Source organism: Phalacrocorax aristotelis, chromosome 8 (assembly GCF_949628215.1).
Source record: "Phalacrocorax aristotelis chromosome 8, bGulAri2.1, whole genome shotgun sequence".
Lineage (NCBI taxonomy): Eukaryota > Metazoa > Chordata > Aves > Suliformes > Phalacrocoracidae > Phalacrocorax > Phalacrocorax aristotelis.
In genome coordinates, this window is record NC_134283.1 from 35,617,539 (window position 1) to 35,636,458 (window position 18,920).

The 18,920-nt window shown below is 49.6% G+C and overlaps 1 protein-coding gene across 1 annotated transcript; it reads left to right on the forward strand.

Annotated features, from left to right (window-relative positions):
• Positions 1–2,100: 2,100 nt before the first annotated feature.
• Positions 2,101–8,137, forward strand: MSX2 (msh homeobox 2). Its single transcript, XM_075102455.1, has 2 exons — positions 2,101–2,605; positions 6,319–8,137. The coding sequence occupies exons 1-2, from the start codon at positions 2,251–2,253 to the stop codon at positions 6,741–6,743; spliced, it is 780 nt and encodes a 259-aa protein (XP_074958556.1). The 5' UTR covers positions 2,101–2,250; the 3' UTR covers positions 6,744–8,137.
• The last annotated feature ends 10,783 nt before the right edge of the window (positions 8,138–18,920 follow it).

Below are 18,920 nucleotides of genomic sequence, written 5' to 3' on the forward strand. Positions count from 1 at the left end.
AGGAGAGGGGGGGAAGAAGAGGGACAAACTCAACCCCACTGCAGCAGGAGAGTGTGCAAGGTCGGGGATGTCTGACTGCAGTCCTGCATCTCTCTGTGAGTGTCTCCCAGCAAAGATATGAGCTGTCTGACCAAAGAGAAGTGATTAATTCCAGCAAGAGAAGCTGGAGAGGCATCAGTTTGTGGAATCAACTATTATTTTCACCGCTGGAGAAAACCCCGAGTCAGGGCTGTGTTGCCTGAAACGTTGCAGTCTGCCTTAGTCAGGTTAGTTGCGCTGAGGCAGTGAAAGACATCACCTTTCTTTGCAGATCTGGCCTGGCTTTAATCCTTAACCCATCGAGGGCTGCAGTAACACTGCTAGCAATAAGTAATGAGCGTGCAAACCCTACTATCAACCCCACTGATGAATGAGTGGGGTTTTGTAACACAGCTTCTGGTACATGTCCTCCCACATGCCTTCCCACAGCGCAATCTCATGCCCCGGTCCCAATTTGCCATAAGTGGCACTAGGTGAGATGCTATCAGGGCTGGGGTGGCTCGGATACTTGTTGGCTGACCGGGGTGGTGTTGGATGACCAGGGCTGTAAGGGGTCTGGGGACCCCTGGGCCCAGCACAGCACACTCAGGATGCCATCCTCGAGATGCTCTCCAGCTTGGCCTGGGCAAAGGAGCACAGCCTGAAGAAAATCCTTACCAGACCAGTTCCTCTCCCAGAATCAGCTCCCGAACTGCCCTCTAGGAAAAGGTATAATCACCCATGCTGCGGAGGGAGTGGGAAGTCATGATTTGCATTAGCAGGACTGGGGACTTCCAAGACTGCTACAGGGGCTGGCAGGAAAGTCAGGACTCCAAATCGAGCACAAGGGCTAGTGAAATCCTGCACGTTTTGTGAAAGGGATATCACCAAAACGGCACAGTGAGCAGAGCCCTGCAGCTGCCCAGGACAGAGCCCACAGCTCCATCTGAGCCGCCCCTGAAGTCAGGGCACGGGGCAAGGGGCTGCACCGCACAGCCCCCAGACCTGGGCAGAGGCACTGCCGCCTTCCCAGGGTATTTTGGGTTTTAGAGCCTCAGTTATAAATAACACCGAAACGACTCCCAGACTCTGCATTTCCTGGACGTAAAAAAAAAAATAAATAAAACAGAGAAAGTTGCGGGCACAGCATGAAGTAGCGCCTGGTGTAAGATTAAAATAATTATGAAAAGAACAATATGTATTTGCTTTTATCCGCGCAGTAATTAGAAACACTTTTTAAAGGATACTCTTTATTCATACCACTAGTAGGAAGTCGAAAAGTGAGAGAATCGCTTTCAGAGTACTGGTTTGATATGCCTCTTAATTGAGGTCTGCGTGTCCCTAATTTATTAAAGTTCATCTATTCATCACGTGTGTAATTGACGCTGGAAAAAAAAATAATAATTACAGATCTAGCCTCTACAGAGTGGTTTTGCCCGACTTGGGTCCTGATGCCGAGGAAACGCAAACAAAAACCGCCTTTTCGGATAAAAAATGAGCGGCGTGGAAGAGGCGCCCGAATTTCTCCGCGGGGGGTGCCGTTCGCTGAGCGAGGGTCCCGCACCCCGCACCCCCGTGGAAAAGCGCCTCGTTTCTAGGGGACCGGGCCGGGCACAGCCGGGGCCGGGAGGGCCGGCAGGGCCGGCGGGGAGGGGGCCGCGCCGGTACCCGACGGGGCGGCGGGGGGGGAGGGGGCCGGGGGGGGCCGGGAGGAGCCGGGCCGGCGGCGAGAGGAGGCAGAGCCGCGATCTTCTGAAGTTTCCTCTTCGCCTAATCATCAGCCTTAATTACCCCGGCGGCTTTTTTTTTTTTTTTTTTCCCCTTGCTTTGGTATGATTATAGCCCTGGACGGCTCCTTAATAGCACGGCTCCGCTGGCTGCCCGTGTCATTAACTCCTAATTCATTTCGGAGGGGACGGGGGGAGGGGGAACACCCCAAACAAAATAAGCCCCGGGAAAAAAAAAAAAAAAAAAAAAGGGTTTCTACCCGCCCTCCCGCTCCCGAGCCAATGGCATGAGTCACCCCGCGACGTCAGGCCCCAGCGCGGGCTCTGATTGGCCCGCGGGGCGTTTACTCGGCTTCCCCAAGGAGGAAAGCGCCGGGAGCCCCCAGAGGGGGAAAAAGGGGGGCGGCCCCGCAGCGCCTCACTCCCGCAGTCCCCGCGCAGGGCCGGGCAGAGGCGCAGCGCAGCTCCCCGGGCGGCCCCGCTCCAGCCTCCCTCCGCACCCGCGATGGCTTCTCCTTCCAAGGCGAAGGAGGTTTTCTCCTCCGACGAGGAGGGCCCGGCGGCCGGCGCCGAGGAGCACCACAAAGTCAAGGTGTCCAGCTTGCCGTTCAGCGTGGAAGCCCTCATGTCCGACAAGAAACCCCCCAAAGAGCTGCCGCCGGCCGCGGCGGGGGGCAGCGCCGACGGGGCGGCCGTGGGCACCTCCAGGAACCTGCTGCTGCCGGGCCACGGTTCCCGGGACGCGCACAGCCCCCCCGGGGCGCTTACAAAAACCTTCGACACCGCTTCGGTCAAATCGGAGAACTCGGAGGACGGCACGTCCTGGATCCAAGAGGCCGGGAGATATTCCCCTCCGCCAAGTGAGTGCCCGGGGAAGGGGCGGCGGGAGGGAGGGAGGGCTCCGCTCGGCCCCGGGCTGCGCTGCCCCCCGGGCGCCCCGATGCACAGGACCACGCTAGGTATATACATACGTCTATTTTATATATGTATTTATATCTACGTGTGTGCGGGTTTTATGTGCACGTTACATATTTTGCATATATGTTATCTTTCTATATTTATACAGTTATGTATTTATATATGTGATTGTACGTACGTATATAAATATATAACGCTTTTAAAACCATCGAAAGGCCGGGAGCTACCGCGGACCAGCTCCCTTTCCCGACACACGGTTCAGCAGCTGCCACTTCGTCCATTTCTCTCATCCCGTTGCAACGAGAACTAGAACTACTCCCCGTTTCCTTCCCCCTCACACCAAGCGTTGCAAAGCAATCTCCTCGCTCGGAAATTCCCGGGAATTGTCCCTTCCATCCCTACGCGCTTTCTGCCGCCTCTCCGGGCGCGGTGTGTGCTTCTCTCTCCCTCGGTCACGCAGCCTGTCGCAGCTTCCGAGCGGGGCCTGACCTCAGCCCCTGCGCTCCCCGCCGACCCCGTCCCCTCCGCCTTAGGGACGCGCCGCGTCCGGAGGTGACAGGTCACTTCTTAAACCCTTTTGCTGTTCGAGCCGCGCTCCCGTGTCTGCGCTGAATTGCAGCTCGCGTTCGGTGACATCCCTTTAAAAAAAAAAATCAATTGCTTTTAAAAATACAAAAAGCCCCAAAAGTTCCTTCAGGAAAAGGGGAAAAACGAAACGAAAGGCGGCGGTGAGAGCGTTTCTGCCTTCCCATCGCCAGGAGCCTTGGCGGCTATACACCTGTACAGGCAGATCGAGCCACTCTCCTCCACGCATCCCTGACTGCCCAATGTAAATTAAATCCTCTGCTTTATTTAAGTTAATGACTTCACAGACGCGAACTATTGAGCCGGACAGTCGCAGGTTTTGCTTCTTTAATATTGCAAGAAGGAAGTTTAGTGCTCTTACAGCTCCTCGAGTTTTGGGGCCAATCATTTCGATTCGGCTCTCAGCTGCTTCCTTTGCGATAACTCCGAATTAATTTGATTTCCAACATCCCGGGAAGAAAGCAGCCCGCCCGTGTCATTCCCTGCGCAGCTCCGGTGTGCGATTTTCGTGTACCCTCAAGTAGGCTGGAAAAGCGTGAAAAGAAGCGTGTGCTCCTACCCAGATCCCCTCGTCTAACATTGCCCTAAACCCCAGACTTAGACAAGGCCTAACCTTCTCCTGGTGCATTTTTTTTCTTCTTCGAAATTCCTCCTCTTTCTCTATTAAAATCGGCGGTCCGTGAGATCTGCAAAATAGTTTTGTAAAGGACTTGAATAGCTAGGGAGTTCAGGTCCGGTGATTTCAGCGGGATTTGGGGCAAAAAATGATGATCAGGGAAGGGAAAGTCCTTCGGCCTCGATCATCTTCCTGATTTCCCCCTTCCCTGGCTCTCGGCCCGCTCGGAGCCGGCGTGACGGCAAGAGGCGACGACCGGTTCTCCCACAAGGGCCCGTCTGTCCTTGGAGGGTTTTGACATCAGCAGTAGCTCCACGATTTTTTATTATTATTTTTATTATTATTTTATTATTATTATTATTATTATTATTATTATTATTATTATTATTATTATTATTATTATTATTATTATTAACATTACGGGTGGGATGAGCTGGGGAAAGTGCTGTAGAAGTTAGATTTTGAGCAACACAGAGCTGGAACCATCTCCAAGTGATTATTTTTGTCCGACATGGGCCAGAAAACGGAGGATAAACAGAGAAAAAACCCAGCAAAACAAATCGCTGCAGCGGGTGCTTGAGGAGTGCCACGGGATAAACGCAATTACAGGGTCTGCGGTGGCGACGGTCCCTGCTTCTTATCAGAGTTTGGCAGTCACTTGGGGGATGGTGAGGGAAGAAGCCCGTGAACGTTTGGGTGTGTTCCAGGGGAAATATTTGTCCAGGGTTTAATGTTAAAGCATGTTTTTGCTGTTTCCCCCGTGCGCAGCAGAAGTCGGGACGGCTCGGGCGAACCCGAGAGCCGGTGAAGGCGCTGGGACGGGGAGCGATCCCCGAAGCGACGGTCGCCCTTGTAACCCCATCCCTCCTGGAAGAAGCCCCCGGTTAGCTGGGTTTTTGGAGAGCTTCACTCTGAGAAAAGGAATAGGTTGCGTTTAAAAAGAGAGAGTGGAAGAAAGGGGTGACCTGTAGTGAATTCAGTGTCGATTTATTGTAGCTTTAATCTAGTGTAGTTTTAGGAGTGAACCAAATGTCACAGTGAGCACGTTAATTATTAAAAAGCCCCCGTGCGATCATAAGACGGTAATTGACAAGTTGTCATCTAAGAGGACTTTATTTTTCATGTTCAGTATCTAGAAGAAGAGTAAGATGAGAAAATTAACTTTTTCTGCTGTAGCTGTTTTCTCCCTCCCCTTTCTGAACTTTTGGACACTCTTCTCGTGGGATTTTTTTTTAATTGCATGACTTTCACTTAATCAGCCTCGTAGTCTAATTTATTTTTAAAAATAAAAGAGGAAAGTGAAAGGGGTTCAGAAAACACGACGTGCAAACACTGACAAGGGTTTGAACCAGTCACTACAGCATGTATAAAATTTAGCAGCCTCTTAAGAGCAGACTGTGTGTCATTTTCTGTGTCAAGCTGGGGAGCCAGGGTGGCTTGCTGTATACCCCGGGAGTGATCTGAAACACAGCTGAATTGCTAAGCTTTTCAAGTCAGCCACACACTTTTTAATTATTCGTTAGATTGCAAAATTATTAGTGAAATGCGAAATGAATCTGGAGACAAGTCAGCAATGTGCCACCCTGGACACACGCCTAACCTGGTTGGGGTTATAAGGCAAGCACAAAAGGTGGTCGATTTCCTGACTAGTATTGGCTACAGATGCTGCAATTTTGTGTTGGTTTGGGTTTGTTTTCTTTTTCTTAATCGGCAAATGTCACAAAAGCTAAACGTAGAATGAAAAATGCACTGCTTTCTTCTTCTGTTTGTTTTTTTTTATTTGATACTTGTTGAAAAAACAGAAGATACTTCTTGAAAAGTTGTTAAGCAAAGGTAGAACTTGCTCTTGATTACAAGAGGAGAAAAAATAGCAAGAAAAATGCCCAGTTATCAAAACCACAAAAATTATTAGACTCACTTCTTCAGCTGCCGGAAAAACGATAGGGTTGCCTTGTTGCTCTTGGTGGAGAAATCCTGGAGTGGGGCTGGGTTGGGCTTGTCTCTTGCACCACTGTCCTTTCGTGAATCTCCTGCTTTTGCGTGCGTGTTTGCCTTGTGCTTTGTTGGAGTTAATCCTCCAGTTCTGCAGCTACCAAGACAGCTGTTCTGTGTGCTCTAGACCCCTGTGATGTGACTCCTAAAGCGATCTGCTGTGCGCGTGTATCTGTGAATCCTCTGTGCCCTGTTTGCCTACAAGCTGTCCTTTTGAAACCACCAAGCAAAAATTTCACTTCCCGGGACATCTGCTGAAGTCCTGTGAACATAACTTTGGCCAGAAAGGGATTTCCAGATCCACTTTTAAAAGAATCCCCTCTCTGAGGGTATCACCTGGTGGGACTCTCCCTTCAGATACACCTGCTGCCCTTCCCACCCCAGCCCTCAACCGCAGCATATCTTTCCGGAGCACCCAGGTCTCCCTGCTTTTGTGATAACCAGCCTTTCCCTTCCTTGCAGGACACCTGAGCCCCACTGCCTGCACCCTGAGGAAGCACAAGACGAATAGGAAGCCCCGAACCCCATTCACCACTTCCCAGCTGCTGGCTCTGGAGCGCAAGTTCCGCCAGAAGCAGTATCTGTCCATCGCCGAGAGAGCCGAATTCTCCAGCTCCCTCAACCTCACAGAGACCCAGGTCAAAATCTGGTTCCAGAATCGGAGGGCCAAGGCCAAGAGACTTCAGGAGGCTGAGCTAGAGAAGCTCAAAATGGCAGCAAAGCCCATGTTGCCATCGGGGTTCAGCCTCCCTTTCCCCATCAACTCTCCCATCCAGGCTGCCTCACTGTATGGAACATCCTACCCTTTTCACAGACCTGTGCTTCCTATCCCGCCTGTTGGACTCTATGCTACTCCCGTTGGATATAGCATGTACCACTTATCCTAAGATCAGAAAGACAAAGTGACAGCGAGACAGACTTCCTGGTGGATCATGTCCAACCCTGAGAAGGCAGTACCCCAACCAGTACTGGCCGTTCTTTCTGCACGCTTCTATCTGCCATCCTGAGTGTACGGGAGTTTGTGTTAGCAAAGCAAGGCATCCTGTATGCTACGGTTGGGTGTCTTCTGAGAGTGCTCTGAGCGCTGAGCCTGATCCTCAAAGAAAAAAAAATATGCAAAAACAAACAAAAAAAGCAAAAACATCTGAGCAAATGTAGGGTTTTTTATACAGTGCACATAAAACTAGAATAAAAAGGAACTGGTGAAAGAGCAATCTCATCTTATGGAGGCAGAGAGTTCCCAATGCCTCCCTGATGGGGCCCAACATGTGTTTAAAGTAAGAGGGGTTCATGCTCTAAACCCACACTTTCAAGTGTCATCGCTTAATACGGGGGCAGGGGGGAGGGAAATAAAGAGGTATAATCAAGGTTTTGTTGTTTGGGTTTTTTTTGTTGTTTGTTTGGTTTTGTTTTTTTTTTTAAAGAATGCAGAGCCCTTAGCTAGAGACATCGTGTAAATAGAAACTAGACCCAGTAGAGTCTGAGTGAAGTTCGAAGCCAGCAAGTTCCTGCATTTCTGGGGGTAGGGAAAATTTTTGCATCCAAACCTCGACAGATCCTTGCAACAAGATGAGCATCAGGGCCCCTAAACGAAGGCCAACAGCCTTATCCACTATTGGCTCCTGTAATGCCTTTACCTGTATAAATAGCTTCAGCGCTCGTTAAGCACTGTGAGGGGATGTAAAGTGCAAGGCAGGGTTGTTAGGCAGTCTGGTCTTTATCTCTTCCTACTGGCATACTTAGAAATTTTTGGCTATTGCCAGGTAATCTTGGCTCTGCGCTGCTGTTTGAAAACCAGGAGAAAGGGAAGGAAGCTTTCTGGGGAAAGAAGATGTGGGTTGTTTCCACAGTGGTGGTGAGCAAAGGATTGTTGAACACTTCTGGGAGAAGTTTGGGGCTTTTTATTAGTATTTGCAACAGTCTATTAAATAGAAGAACCCCCAGAGTCTTCCTCTCCTTCCCTTGCAAAGGATGCCAATGTGAGTGACTCATGCTTCAAGCCCTTCTTAAGAGAGATCCAGGTATCACAAACAACCAACCCTACTAGTAGGACGGTGGGGTGCCAAGAGACTGCGTAACCTGTCTGTCCCTGTGGGAGCTCCCCAAGCGCTGGCAATATCTTCCCCAGGCTTCTCCTTATAACTATTGTATTATGTGTATTATTCTTGCTAAACTTTGTGAGAAAATTACTCCAAAGGCTGTGCAGCACTGAAGGCAGAGCTTCTCCTGGATTTATTTTCTTAGCATGTTGTTGTGGAAGAAAGAAAGAAAGACAGACACACACACACAAAAAAATAAAAAAAGCAGAAAAACGTTGAAAAGAAAAAAAAGCCACGAGTTCTCGCTGGTTTTGGTTTGTTTTGACCCAGGCACTGTTGCCACCTGGGACCCACTATAGATGAACTTCCCCTCTCCCTTCCCCTCACCCCCAGTCTTCTTCCATTATAGGAAAGTCCCTTTGAAAGGGATGCCTTGTACAATTTTATATATTTTATTGAAGATTTATTATTTCTTATCTCTTATTTCAAATTAAATTAAAAAAGAAAAAACATGTTTAATCGCGTGTGGGTCTGTGAGTGTTTTGAGTTCTTTAAAGGTAACTTCTCTCCGTGTGTGTTTTGTACCGCTGGGTCAAGTTCAAAGGAATGTTTGGGTTGCCTTTATGATTATTTCCCCTTTCTGAATTTGAATTAAAGCCAAATTTGCAGCACATGAAGGTGAATTGCAAGTCAACAATTCAAAGTCGAAAGCCAAACCTTTTATGAGGTTTCCTTGTTTTTAACAACTGCTTTTAGGCGCCTCTGTTCTTTACAACATCGTACTCTGGTGATGTTTCCATCACTTTTCTTAGCTCGCGTGCCCTTCTCTTTTGCTAAGGACTCTCCCTCCGACTCGCCTTCCCACTGACCTCAGATCCGTGCTTTAGTGGGAGACTAGTCTCGACCCCGTAGTAGGTCGGGGTAGTTTTGTACAGGTAAGACCTGGCGGGGACCCTGCGGTACTTCAGTACAGTTGCATTTCAGGGCTCCCAGGTGCTGCTGCCAGCCCGTCCCACAGTTTTCGGGGCAGCCTGGCCCAAGGGATGCGCCCATGCCCTGCCCGGAGAGCAGATGTTGGACCACCCCCCCGGGCAGCCTGGCCCAAGGGATGCGCCCATGCCCTGCCCGGAGAGCAGATGCTGGACCACCACCCCGGGCCTTTCTGGCCAGAGCGGGCTAGGGTTTGCTCGGATAAGAGGGTGCCCAGGAGGTAGTTTACCATGTCACGCAGGAGACCTACGCTGGCCCAAAGTACGTTTTGTTGTAGGAGGCTGGTTCGGATGAGGAGCGACCTCTGGGATTCCAGGTGGAGAAAGAGGTGTATTTGCCTCTGTTCAAACTGCCGGGAGGTTTAACTCGGCCACGCTGCGGTGCGAGGAGCAGCGGTTTCCCCGGCTCCGGCGCTCGTCCCAGCCTGGCGGCCCCCAGGGCGGAGCGCTCCCCCCGCACCCGCCGCTGGGCACCCCCTCGGCAGCGCTCCCCGGCGGGCAGAGGCGGGGGGCGCCGCCCCCCAGCCCTCCCGAGCGGGCCGGGAGAGCGGCGCTCAGCACCCTGCCGGGCCGGGCCGCGGGAGCACGAACATGGCAGGGGAGTGAAAACACCTCCCGACCCGGCTGCGAGGAGTGGGCTGAGGGCTGGCGTAGGGGCTCGGAGAGCTCAGGGCTTGGCGGATCCGGCCCTGCTCACCCCTCCTCCCGACTCCAAAAAAACCCCTGTTAACCTTCCCGCTTCGCAACTGTAGGGAACAAAGCTGGGGGAATTTAATCTCCATGCAGACTTTTCAAATTAGCATTTACTGCCGCATAAAAACCGGAGACAGCCGCTTCTTTCTCGTGCTCCCTCTCCCTGAAGGAAAAAATCCCCCTAACTCCAGGGCAGGGTGAAGCCCCCCTCGCCCCGTCCTTCTCCGTCCAATTGTCCCGAGTGCTTTCTTAGCTGTGCTGGGCCGGTTATAAATAAACCAGCGGTATTTTTCAACCTTCAGTATAAATCAGCTGTGTCAGGGATTACAGCTAAATCTTTTCGCTGGAAATTCTTTGAGCGCAGGAGCTTTGTGTGTGTTATGATAGATCCTTAAATGGATACAGATTTATTGCAGAACACAAGGGTGTTGAAGGAAAAGCTTCCAAATCTCGGGTACAACCTCTGCTATGGGAAAGGCAGGACGGATCCGTGACACCTTCCCCGAGCTTGCGGATGGCATGACAATTCACCCTGCGCCCATCATTAACTTGTTCCAATTAAAGCCTTCAGAAAGGCCGAGTTAATTGAGTATTATATTTTATTAGGAGGGAGGTGTCAAGCTTTACTCATGAGACTTCATCGTCGGCCTAATGGGAGCTGCCCCGCAGGCAGATCTGTAACTGAATAAATTACAGCAAGGCAGGGAAATCAGAATGCTGCCATTAAAAGCGATGCACTTACTGAAATTCCTCCTCCGCTTTCGCAAGAGGCTGTGGAGGTGTGGCTTTAATTAGTTATTTTAATGCAAAGTTAAATTGTTCCCAAAGTATTTTCTGACACAAAGCAGATGCGATGATTAGAAGTTGAGTGAGACTGAAAGGAGTTGGCATCTGTTCCAGGTACATCTATATATTTTAAATTTCCAATAGAAAGTGAAAAATAATTAGAGCAATAAATAATAAACATTAAAAACAACGCGATAAATTATCCCGATCCTTAAAATCCCGACTTGCTGAACGGCGGCTCAGGCCAGCCGGGCACAGCCCAGCTCTCCCGGGACCTTAATTCACAAGGTATGGATTTGTTGACATAAACAGTTAGGAATGGGCTTTCTGACTCGCTACGGCCAAGCGTTCATTACCTAAAGCCACGGGCGCTCGGACCCTGCATTTCATGTTGTCACGTTGCCTTGTCAAACCCCGGAATTCCTGCATTTTATGGGGAAGGAGAAAAACTCGCGGGCTGCGGCGCGCCTGTGAGCCCGACGGCGCGGGGGTTTGATCTCCGCCGGGAGCCCGGCTGCGAGGCCGGGGGCGGCGGGCACCCAGCTCGGCGGGGCGGCGGCGGCGCCTGGGAGGACCCCGGCCCCTCGCCGGCCTCAAGGGCCGCACCCTCGGGCATGGCACCGGCCGTCGGCACCGGCTCCGGGCGGCGGGGGAGGCTCCGCGCCGCCGGGGCTCTGCGCGGGGGCGGACACCTGCTGCGCGGGTCCCGGGCCCTGGGGGCGCAGCTACGCCCCAGACCGGGCAGATCTGGGTGGCAAACGGAGTCCCGCAACGGCATCCTGCAACGGCTCCCAGCCCCTGTGTGGGCTCCTCGGCGCGGGCACCCCCGCATCGGCGATTTACACGCACTCATACCCCATAGGAGTGCGCGCACTTACAGCTCTGTAGGGGTGAGCTGTGCACGGCAGATTTCCATGTAGCGTCTGTGCATCTCGCCGCACAAATGCCACAGGCACCCGAATGCTCGATTTGCGCGCACCCGGCGCTTTGCGGCATTTTTTTGGGGTGAGTGCTGGACACGTGCGGCAGGAGGAGGGGAGCCCACAGAGGGGGACCTACCCACCCAGCAAGCGCCCCCTCCCCGGTGCCGCCTCCGGGACTGCGGAAGGAGGCTCCAAGCCGCGCACTCGCCCCCCGCCTGCGCGCAGCTTCCGCGCAAGGAACCAGAAAGTCCGCAGAGCAGCTGCGGTGGATCCAGCTCCCACTGACCCAGGGCTGTTCAGATAGGGAAGTAATAATTTTGCTTTCTCCAAAGTATATTTCCCCCCCTCTATTTATCCCCGGTTTCTTATCCCCGCAGACTGACGTCTACCGCTTTAGTTAAAAAAAAAAATAAAAATTAAACGGGACAAAAAAACTCTGCACGCACAAACAAAACTCAACACTTCCCGCAGTGTGACTGGACTTCTCTGGTGCCTGCGCTCAGTAACCAGCAAGGAGATATAAAAAAGCATTTTCCGGGGGTCATTTCTCGAAGTTGACCTACTGTCGGCAGAGCCCACATTCTTTGCGGAGGAAGCCTTTCTCGCAAAATAAAGCCAAAGCGGGTGTTCCGATATATTTTCCTTTCCAGAACAGGGGGGATATTTTTCCAGTGAGAAGCATTAGGGGTTTCAGGGAAACCGCATCGCTCATCCCCGCACCGGGAAAGCCAGGAAAGAACTGCTACACGGTTCAGGCTGCTTTCGGGTGACGGCCGTCACCGCGGAGGGGGGACGACTTTGGCGTCTTTTTTTCTTGTCAGGCTTTTTTGTTTTGGTTTGGGTTTGACTCCCTTAGCCCCTCGATGTGTGTTTCCCACCATAATCCATGAGGCACTTGGCGGGTGCTACCAGCAGTTCCCAACTAGTTGCATGGAAGGCATAAAAATCTTTCCATCCATTATATTTCAGTCTTTTAACACCAGAGCAATTCTGTCCCTGCTGTTTTAGTGGAAATACCGGTCTATAAAGCTGCAATTGCAGTATATTTTAAAATGCTACCATTTTTTTAAAGGGGATTGGAATAATTCTGCTTTGCTTGGGAAGGAAAAGTCTCATGCAATGTATGTACGATTAATGTTTTATAACACTGTTCAAGGAAATTAAAAACATTCTGTGATATTCTTACTGTAAAGGCAGGTCTTTTTTGGCCAAATGTTCTGTATATGTATTTCTTAGATTGCTGTGTTTTGAATAAGCAAGAATCTCGTAAAGAAAAAAACATGTTCCTTAAAAGTATGCGCTACCCGTTTTATTAAACTGATTATGCCAGCGTTCAACTCAAAGTTTGTTTTAAGTAGGAATATTTTCCCAGACGTGTAATGGATTGCTTGAAATCAGAATTCTTTGCTTTTTAATGACCTGTAATGGCCAATTCATTTCAACTGCGCTTATCAAGGTGCTGTGTTAAATAACAAACCGGTTCTTGAAAACAAAAAAGTCATAATGAAAAATAAGCAGTCAGAATAATCTCCCATCTCCGAGCCAAAAAAATGCAATAAAATTAATTTAAGACTGTCAAAACATCAAAGCTGAGAAAAGGAGCTGCTAAAATAATGTCTCTTGATAAGGAAATAATAAAAACACACCAAAAAAATGTCTACTCAATAAACTCCACTGGATTTGGGGGTCTGTGCTATATTTTATTTGGTGATGAAAGCACTTTGATGTCACTGTATTCCAAACAATTATTATTATAATTTTAAACAACCTGGTGTTTTCCATTACTAACGGCTTACGCTTTGAAGTTACACCTCATAATTTCTTAAATTAAATAAATCATTTTAAGTTTGCACTGGGAGCCTTTTAATAGCAGAGAAAGGAATATCATTATCTTATTGAGAGGCAATTGCAGTGGCTCCAGTTTGGCTGTAGCTGGGGGCAAAGTGGTGCACTATAACAGACATACTTTATTAGCCTCCCATAACTCTTGAAAGAACATTTTTATATTTTCTTTGATTCCCCCCCTCCCCCTCTTGTTTTAAAGCTGTCCCAACCTTTAATTACTGCCTAATATGAAAAGCATTATTTTTTAATGCTGTGTAATTTACCAGAGGCAATAGGCCAAGTTAACAATTGTTTATTAGGGTTGCTGTTTCACACAGGGCAAAGAATGCTGTTCCAAACCCAACTTTTCATGGGTGGTTGCACTAATTAATACAGTGTCTGAGACTCCTAGGGGGTTTTTAATATTAAAGCCTATGGGGCGGAACGGTTTTTAGAAGTCCAGCTCCTGCTGACGTCCTCCTCCCCTCCCCAGTGATTTCTGCTGCTTTCAAGCTGTTTTGATCCGAGGGAGAAGTCGGCAGGCAGGAGGGGAGCGCCCTCGGAGTCTCCCCGGCCCTGCTGTGCCCCGCCGGGGGTGACACCCAGCACCCCGCCGAGCCCTCCCGGCCCGGGGCGCTGCCCCGCGGGCCCCCGCTGCCCTCCCCGGGGGCGGCCCGTCCCCGTGTGTCCCCCCGCCCCCCCCCGCCTTTGATTTCTCCCGTCAAGTCGCCCTCGCTGTAATTCAGGCTGAGGCGGGCGGTGCGGGCGCGGCGGCTCCGCGCGTCAGGCGGGATCCCGGGGCTCCGGGCGCGGCGGAGGCTCGGCGGGATCGGGGACTGCCCGCACCCCCCTCGCGCCCTCTATTCGCTGGTGGCAAGCAGCAAACCAGGCTGCTTCGGGGTGGGTGTGTGCGCCCGGGGGGTGCCGCTCCGTGGCTGCTCCCGAGGACTTAACAGGGCTGATTCGTTTGATCTCGGTGGAGTATCGGCCGGCTCAGCGGCTGAGAGCAGCGCCGCGACCTCTCCCAGAGCGGGGACTTGAACCTCGGAGCACCCCTGCCCCCCCCCCTCCGGAGTGCTCCCGCCCCGCAGAGGGTGCCCCCTCCCCCGGGTGCCGGGGCAGGAGGGTGCTGCCGGCAGGGGCACCCCGCGGCGGGCCACCGCCCCCCCAGAGGGAGACACGGGACATCCATCAGCTTGATGAATGGGGGTTACTCACTCCTGTTCTCCCTGCTAGTTTATTTTCTTAAACTACCGGGTAAAAAGTGTAATGACGGAGCAGACAAACAGACTAACAAACAGACGACAGCTTTATAGATGGAGCTCAGCTCCGAGGGCTGAGCGGTGTTAAAATCCCAACTCCGCCTTTTTGCCCATTTTCGCTCCAGCTTCGGTCACTTTAGCTTTTTTTTTTAAATTCATTTAAAAAAAAAAAAAAGTGCAGCCTTGGCTGAGTTTTAAAGGAGGAGGCACTTACGGATTTATTTTATGAGCTGACCAGGGCTGCTCTCCCTGCTCCCTTCGCTGTTAGCTCAGCTCCTTTGCAAATCTAATCTGCTTGGCTCCTTTGCTATTTTTCATGTTGGACCCATGCGTTTCTCCTCTAAGCCTTTCTCCTTTTTGATGTAGCGAGTCAATTGAAGAATGTTGGTCTCGGTTATCAATCACCCAGCTGGGGCTTAAAGGGCTCGGGCTAATCAGATTTAATTGCTCATGTAGCGCCACTCCTGCCCTGGGCCACGACCGACTTGCTCAATTAAACCCCAAATACCTGCAATCAATAAATAAGGAATGACAACACGTTTAAGGGATTTATCCAGCAAAGGAATTGAACTGGAAACAGATTACAACCGAAAAAGGCCCTTTTATAATTAAACGTACACCTCTTGCAGCGGGAAAAGCTATGTTAAAAAAGAAAAAAAAAGTAAGAAGAAAGGAAAGAAAAGGGGGAAAAAAGAGATATCTTGTTCCCTTTGCCTGGGGAAAGGACCTCTCCTTTCCGCCTGCGGGCGCTGCCTTCGAGAGGCCATTCGCTATCACTTAGTAGCTTATTTATAGCCCGGTAAATGCGGAGCCCTGCGCGGTGTTGGGGCTTTCCCGCGGGCACCGCCGTGTCCTGCTCTGCGGAGGAGCCGCTCCCCCCTTTTCCCCGTGTCCCTCCCCGCAGCACTGAGTCAGCCTTCCCCTCAAACGCGTCGTTTCTGCTTAAACACCCTGACAAGCGGAGTCAGCAGTCATCGCTTCTGATGACGTGAAAATGTTAGTCCCAATCTCTTTCAAAAAAAAAAAAAAAAAAAAAACCCACCAAAAAAAAGAACCAACACCTAAAACGGGAGAGGGGAAAGATTTGTTTTTTCCAGCCTCTCGTTTGGAACATAGCAGTAATTGACCGAGATCAAATAATGCTGAATGTGCATAAATAATTGCTTTTGGCATATTTGCCATTCCATTTTTTTCTTGTTTAAGAATTGCTTTGATAATGGCAGGTGCAAAAAGAGTTTGCAATTAATGCCAAAACATACTACTTCGGACCAACCAGGCATGCTCTTGTCCATGGTTTCTGCACCAGCAGCTGCTGTCTTTTACTGGGATTACGTTGTAAAATTGCGCCTTCAGCAAATCTGCTGACAGTGCTTATGGAAAGAGCAACAAGAGAAAACAAAACGGAGGGAGGAGAAGCTGCCCGCTAACCTGGAGGAATCCAAGCGAGGCGCTCCTGCTCTGCAGTCGTGCTGCACTGAGGTGGATGTGCCAAAGCTTGTGATTTGCAGAGTTTTGCCCAGCTCTGCTCCCAGCGCCTGAATCAGGGGCCCTCAGTGACTCAGCGAGCTCCCTGCACTCCTTGGGGCAAGCAACCCCACCAAGCTGGGCAGGAAACTAGCTGGGGCTGTCGTTAGGTGTTATTTCTTATCCCTAGTCCCAGGCTTCCATGGATGGAGCTGGTACCCCTCCACCACCCAACACAGCAGCTCTGGGCAGGATTTCAGCTGGGCGGACAGATCAGAGGGAATTGTCCATCTGGGGAACTCCTCTCCCTCTGCACGCCCAACCCACTGAACAGCTCAACTCTTGAGGTTTGCTCCGGTTAATCATGTCTGCTAATTACTCTGTGAGTGGTCATCTTCTGCACTAGGTATAGGGGGTGATGCTGGCAGGACACATGGGTCCTGTGCTGGTTTCCCATGGCTCCCACTGGGATACAGACTAACCCTAATGCAAACCTGTCTGTAATGGTGCCACTCCAGACCTACTTCTGCACATTTGGTGGCTGGTCTGTAAGACAATCTTTGTGGGAAGTGAAGGTACAAATCTTCATAGAAGTCAAGGTGTTGATTAAAAAAACCCCTCAGCTGTCAAGGGAGTATTTCTGTAAGGACGTCTGTTTGTTTGTTCCTTAGCTTGGTTTCCTAAGGAAACCAGGATTATATGATCAAACTGTTACAGCCTTTTGAACTCCTGGACCAACTCCAATCAAAATTGACAAGGGGGCAGAGGTCTCAGAAATAATCAGGTTGCTGTGATTTTCGTGAAAATAGGCTGCTGGATAGCAGAGAGGCAGATCATGTTAAATCCATACTAAAGCTGTAACCAGAGCTCAACTCTTAAGAAACACCAGAGAACCTAAATGAGAGTGAGCGCACCATTACAAATATCCCAGCAGCTTCTACCTTGGCTACTGGGGACAGCAGCTATGAGGCATAATTACAGAAAAGTAGGCTTCATGTGTTTGCTGCTTGAGGAAATACTGGTTGTATTCATCTTTCTTTGCCACTTTCTGGACCAAACTGCCCTTTGACTTGGAGAGCAGAAGAACATCAAAGGGCAGATCTAGGCACTGGCAGAGTCTTCTGGGACAGTTCCCGTAGTGTTAACAGCATCATCCAGGGCAGCAAACTGCACAAACACCTCCCTGGACTGCCTTGGAGGAAGCCTGAGGCTTGGTAGAGGCCCAGGAGGTCAGGATATGAGTGGTCCATGAATTTGTACAACAGAGGCTTTGCCCTCATTGTTGTCTGTGTTATCTCTTTCAGAGTCATGTGGAGAGCCACATTATGTTTTCAACAGATTGATCCAAATCTTGTCAAGTAGCAAGGAGGGGAGAAAGAATGAAAGTTCTCCCAGCTACTTTTAATAACCTCAAAGCAGGCCCTTGACCTTTTCTTTTTTTTTTTTTTTTAAGTAGTAAAATAATCAAGGAACAAACAGCTTTGTTTAGACTATGAAATGTGAGCTGATAGCTTTGCCTATAAGAAGGCATCTTTGCTTCTTGCACTCTCAGTCTAGCCTGAAAAGCAGTTCTCTTAATTCATGTTTGATCCAATTAATAGTGCACTGGATGCTGCATGGTGCTTGCTTTTGAGGTTGGTGTGTGCTGCCACACTTCCAGATTTAGGCAGATGATGCCAGTAGAAAGGTGCGTGGTACTGTAGATGGGCAAACAGACCCATTAATGTAAGGCACTTGACTTCCTAGTCCAGAGAGAGCATGATATATAACTCTGCAGCAAAGGGCAGCAGCCAGTCATTCTACACTGCTACAAAAACAACGAGACCTTCCCTGGCAAGCCGAGCACAGAATGAGACATTTCCTCCTTGCTGATGCCAAGTCAAACTGGGCCAGTTTGGAATAACTCAGCTAGCCAGGTTGCCAGCTCATGGCTGCCTCAGAACCTGAGCTGTCATTTATAAAAATAAAAGCACAAATGTTTTTGTTGTCACTGAAAATACTCCCAGCACTGACAGTTCTGAAAACTAGTATAATGTGAACAAGACATAAAAGATTTTCTGAGCCCTTAGATAAGCCAGGTCTTACAGTTCCTTGTGGAGAGAGAGTTATTTTACCCTATGTAATGGGTTGTTAACTCTGAAGCCTAAGGAAGACAGTCGAGCTAGCAACTATTTCACCACCCACAGGAGTTCAAGATTTGAAGAAGCTCATTGAATGGCATCTAACTTTAGCATCAAACACAGCCAAATTGGGGATAAACTAAAGGAAAACTTAGGAAAAATAGAACAAGGGAAAGCAAATATGACTGGATTCCTTTCAGAGCACACAGCTGCCTACACATACTCCAGCTAATCCCTTCTGGCAGATTTCCTTTTTTTTTGTTTTTTTCCTCCAGATCTGACCATTTCCTTTCTTTTAAGACTTTTTGCTGTTTAAGTTGGGGGGGGAAGGGAAGGATAAGGAATGAAAACAGGGAATGCCATGAAGTCTGTTGTATGCAGACAGGAATAATCTAAAAGCATTACAAATGCAGAGCAATAAATGGGAAGAGATAGGTGGAAATGCCACATGGAGCCAGCCAAGGGCTGGACTCACTAGGACATACAGAAATTGGAGTGGGAACCCATTTGTGAAGGACCGGCTAAGGCCAAAGATCAAATCGTACAGCATGAAGTGGAACCACCAATGAATTTAAACCACAAAAAATTCCCCTAAATATCCAAAGTAGTCTGTTTTTTCAATACCTAGTTTCTGTCCTCCAAGCCACATGAACAAAAATCCTGAATTTATTAGAATCAGTATTGGTGCATTCTAACTTGGACTTCATACATGTTCGCATGTGGTAAAGTAAGGCCTAGTCCACCCTCTAGTCTTGATCTTAAATGGGGAACTGCGGGAGTATGGTATCTGCAAAGTGCTGGTTTTATGGAGTATGCTCTTTGAAAGATTCTGTATGTTGTAGGAGATAAGAAACTGTCTATAAGGCTATTTCCCAGCCAGCATTTTTCTGTCCAGAGCAGCAAGAACCTAAAGAAGAGCAGCTACTAGGAAGCACCATGTGATGATGTTGCCATAGAGGAAAAA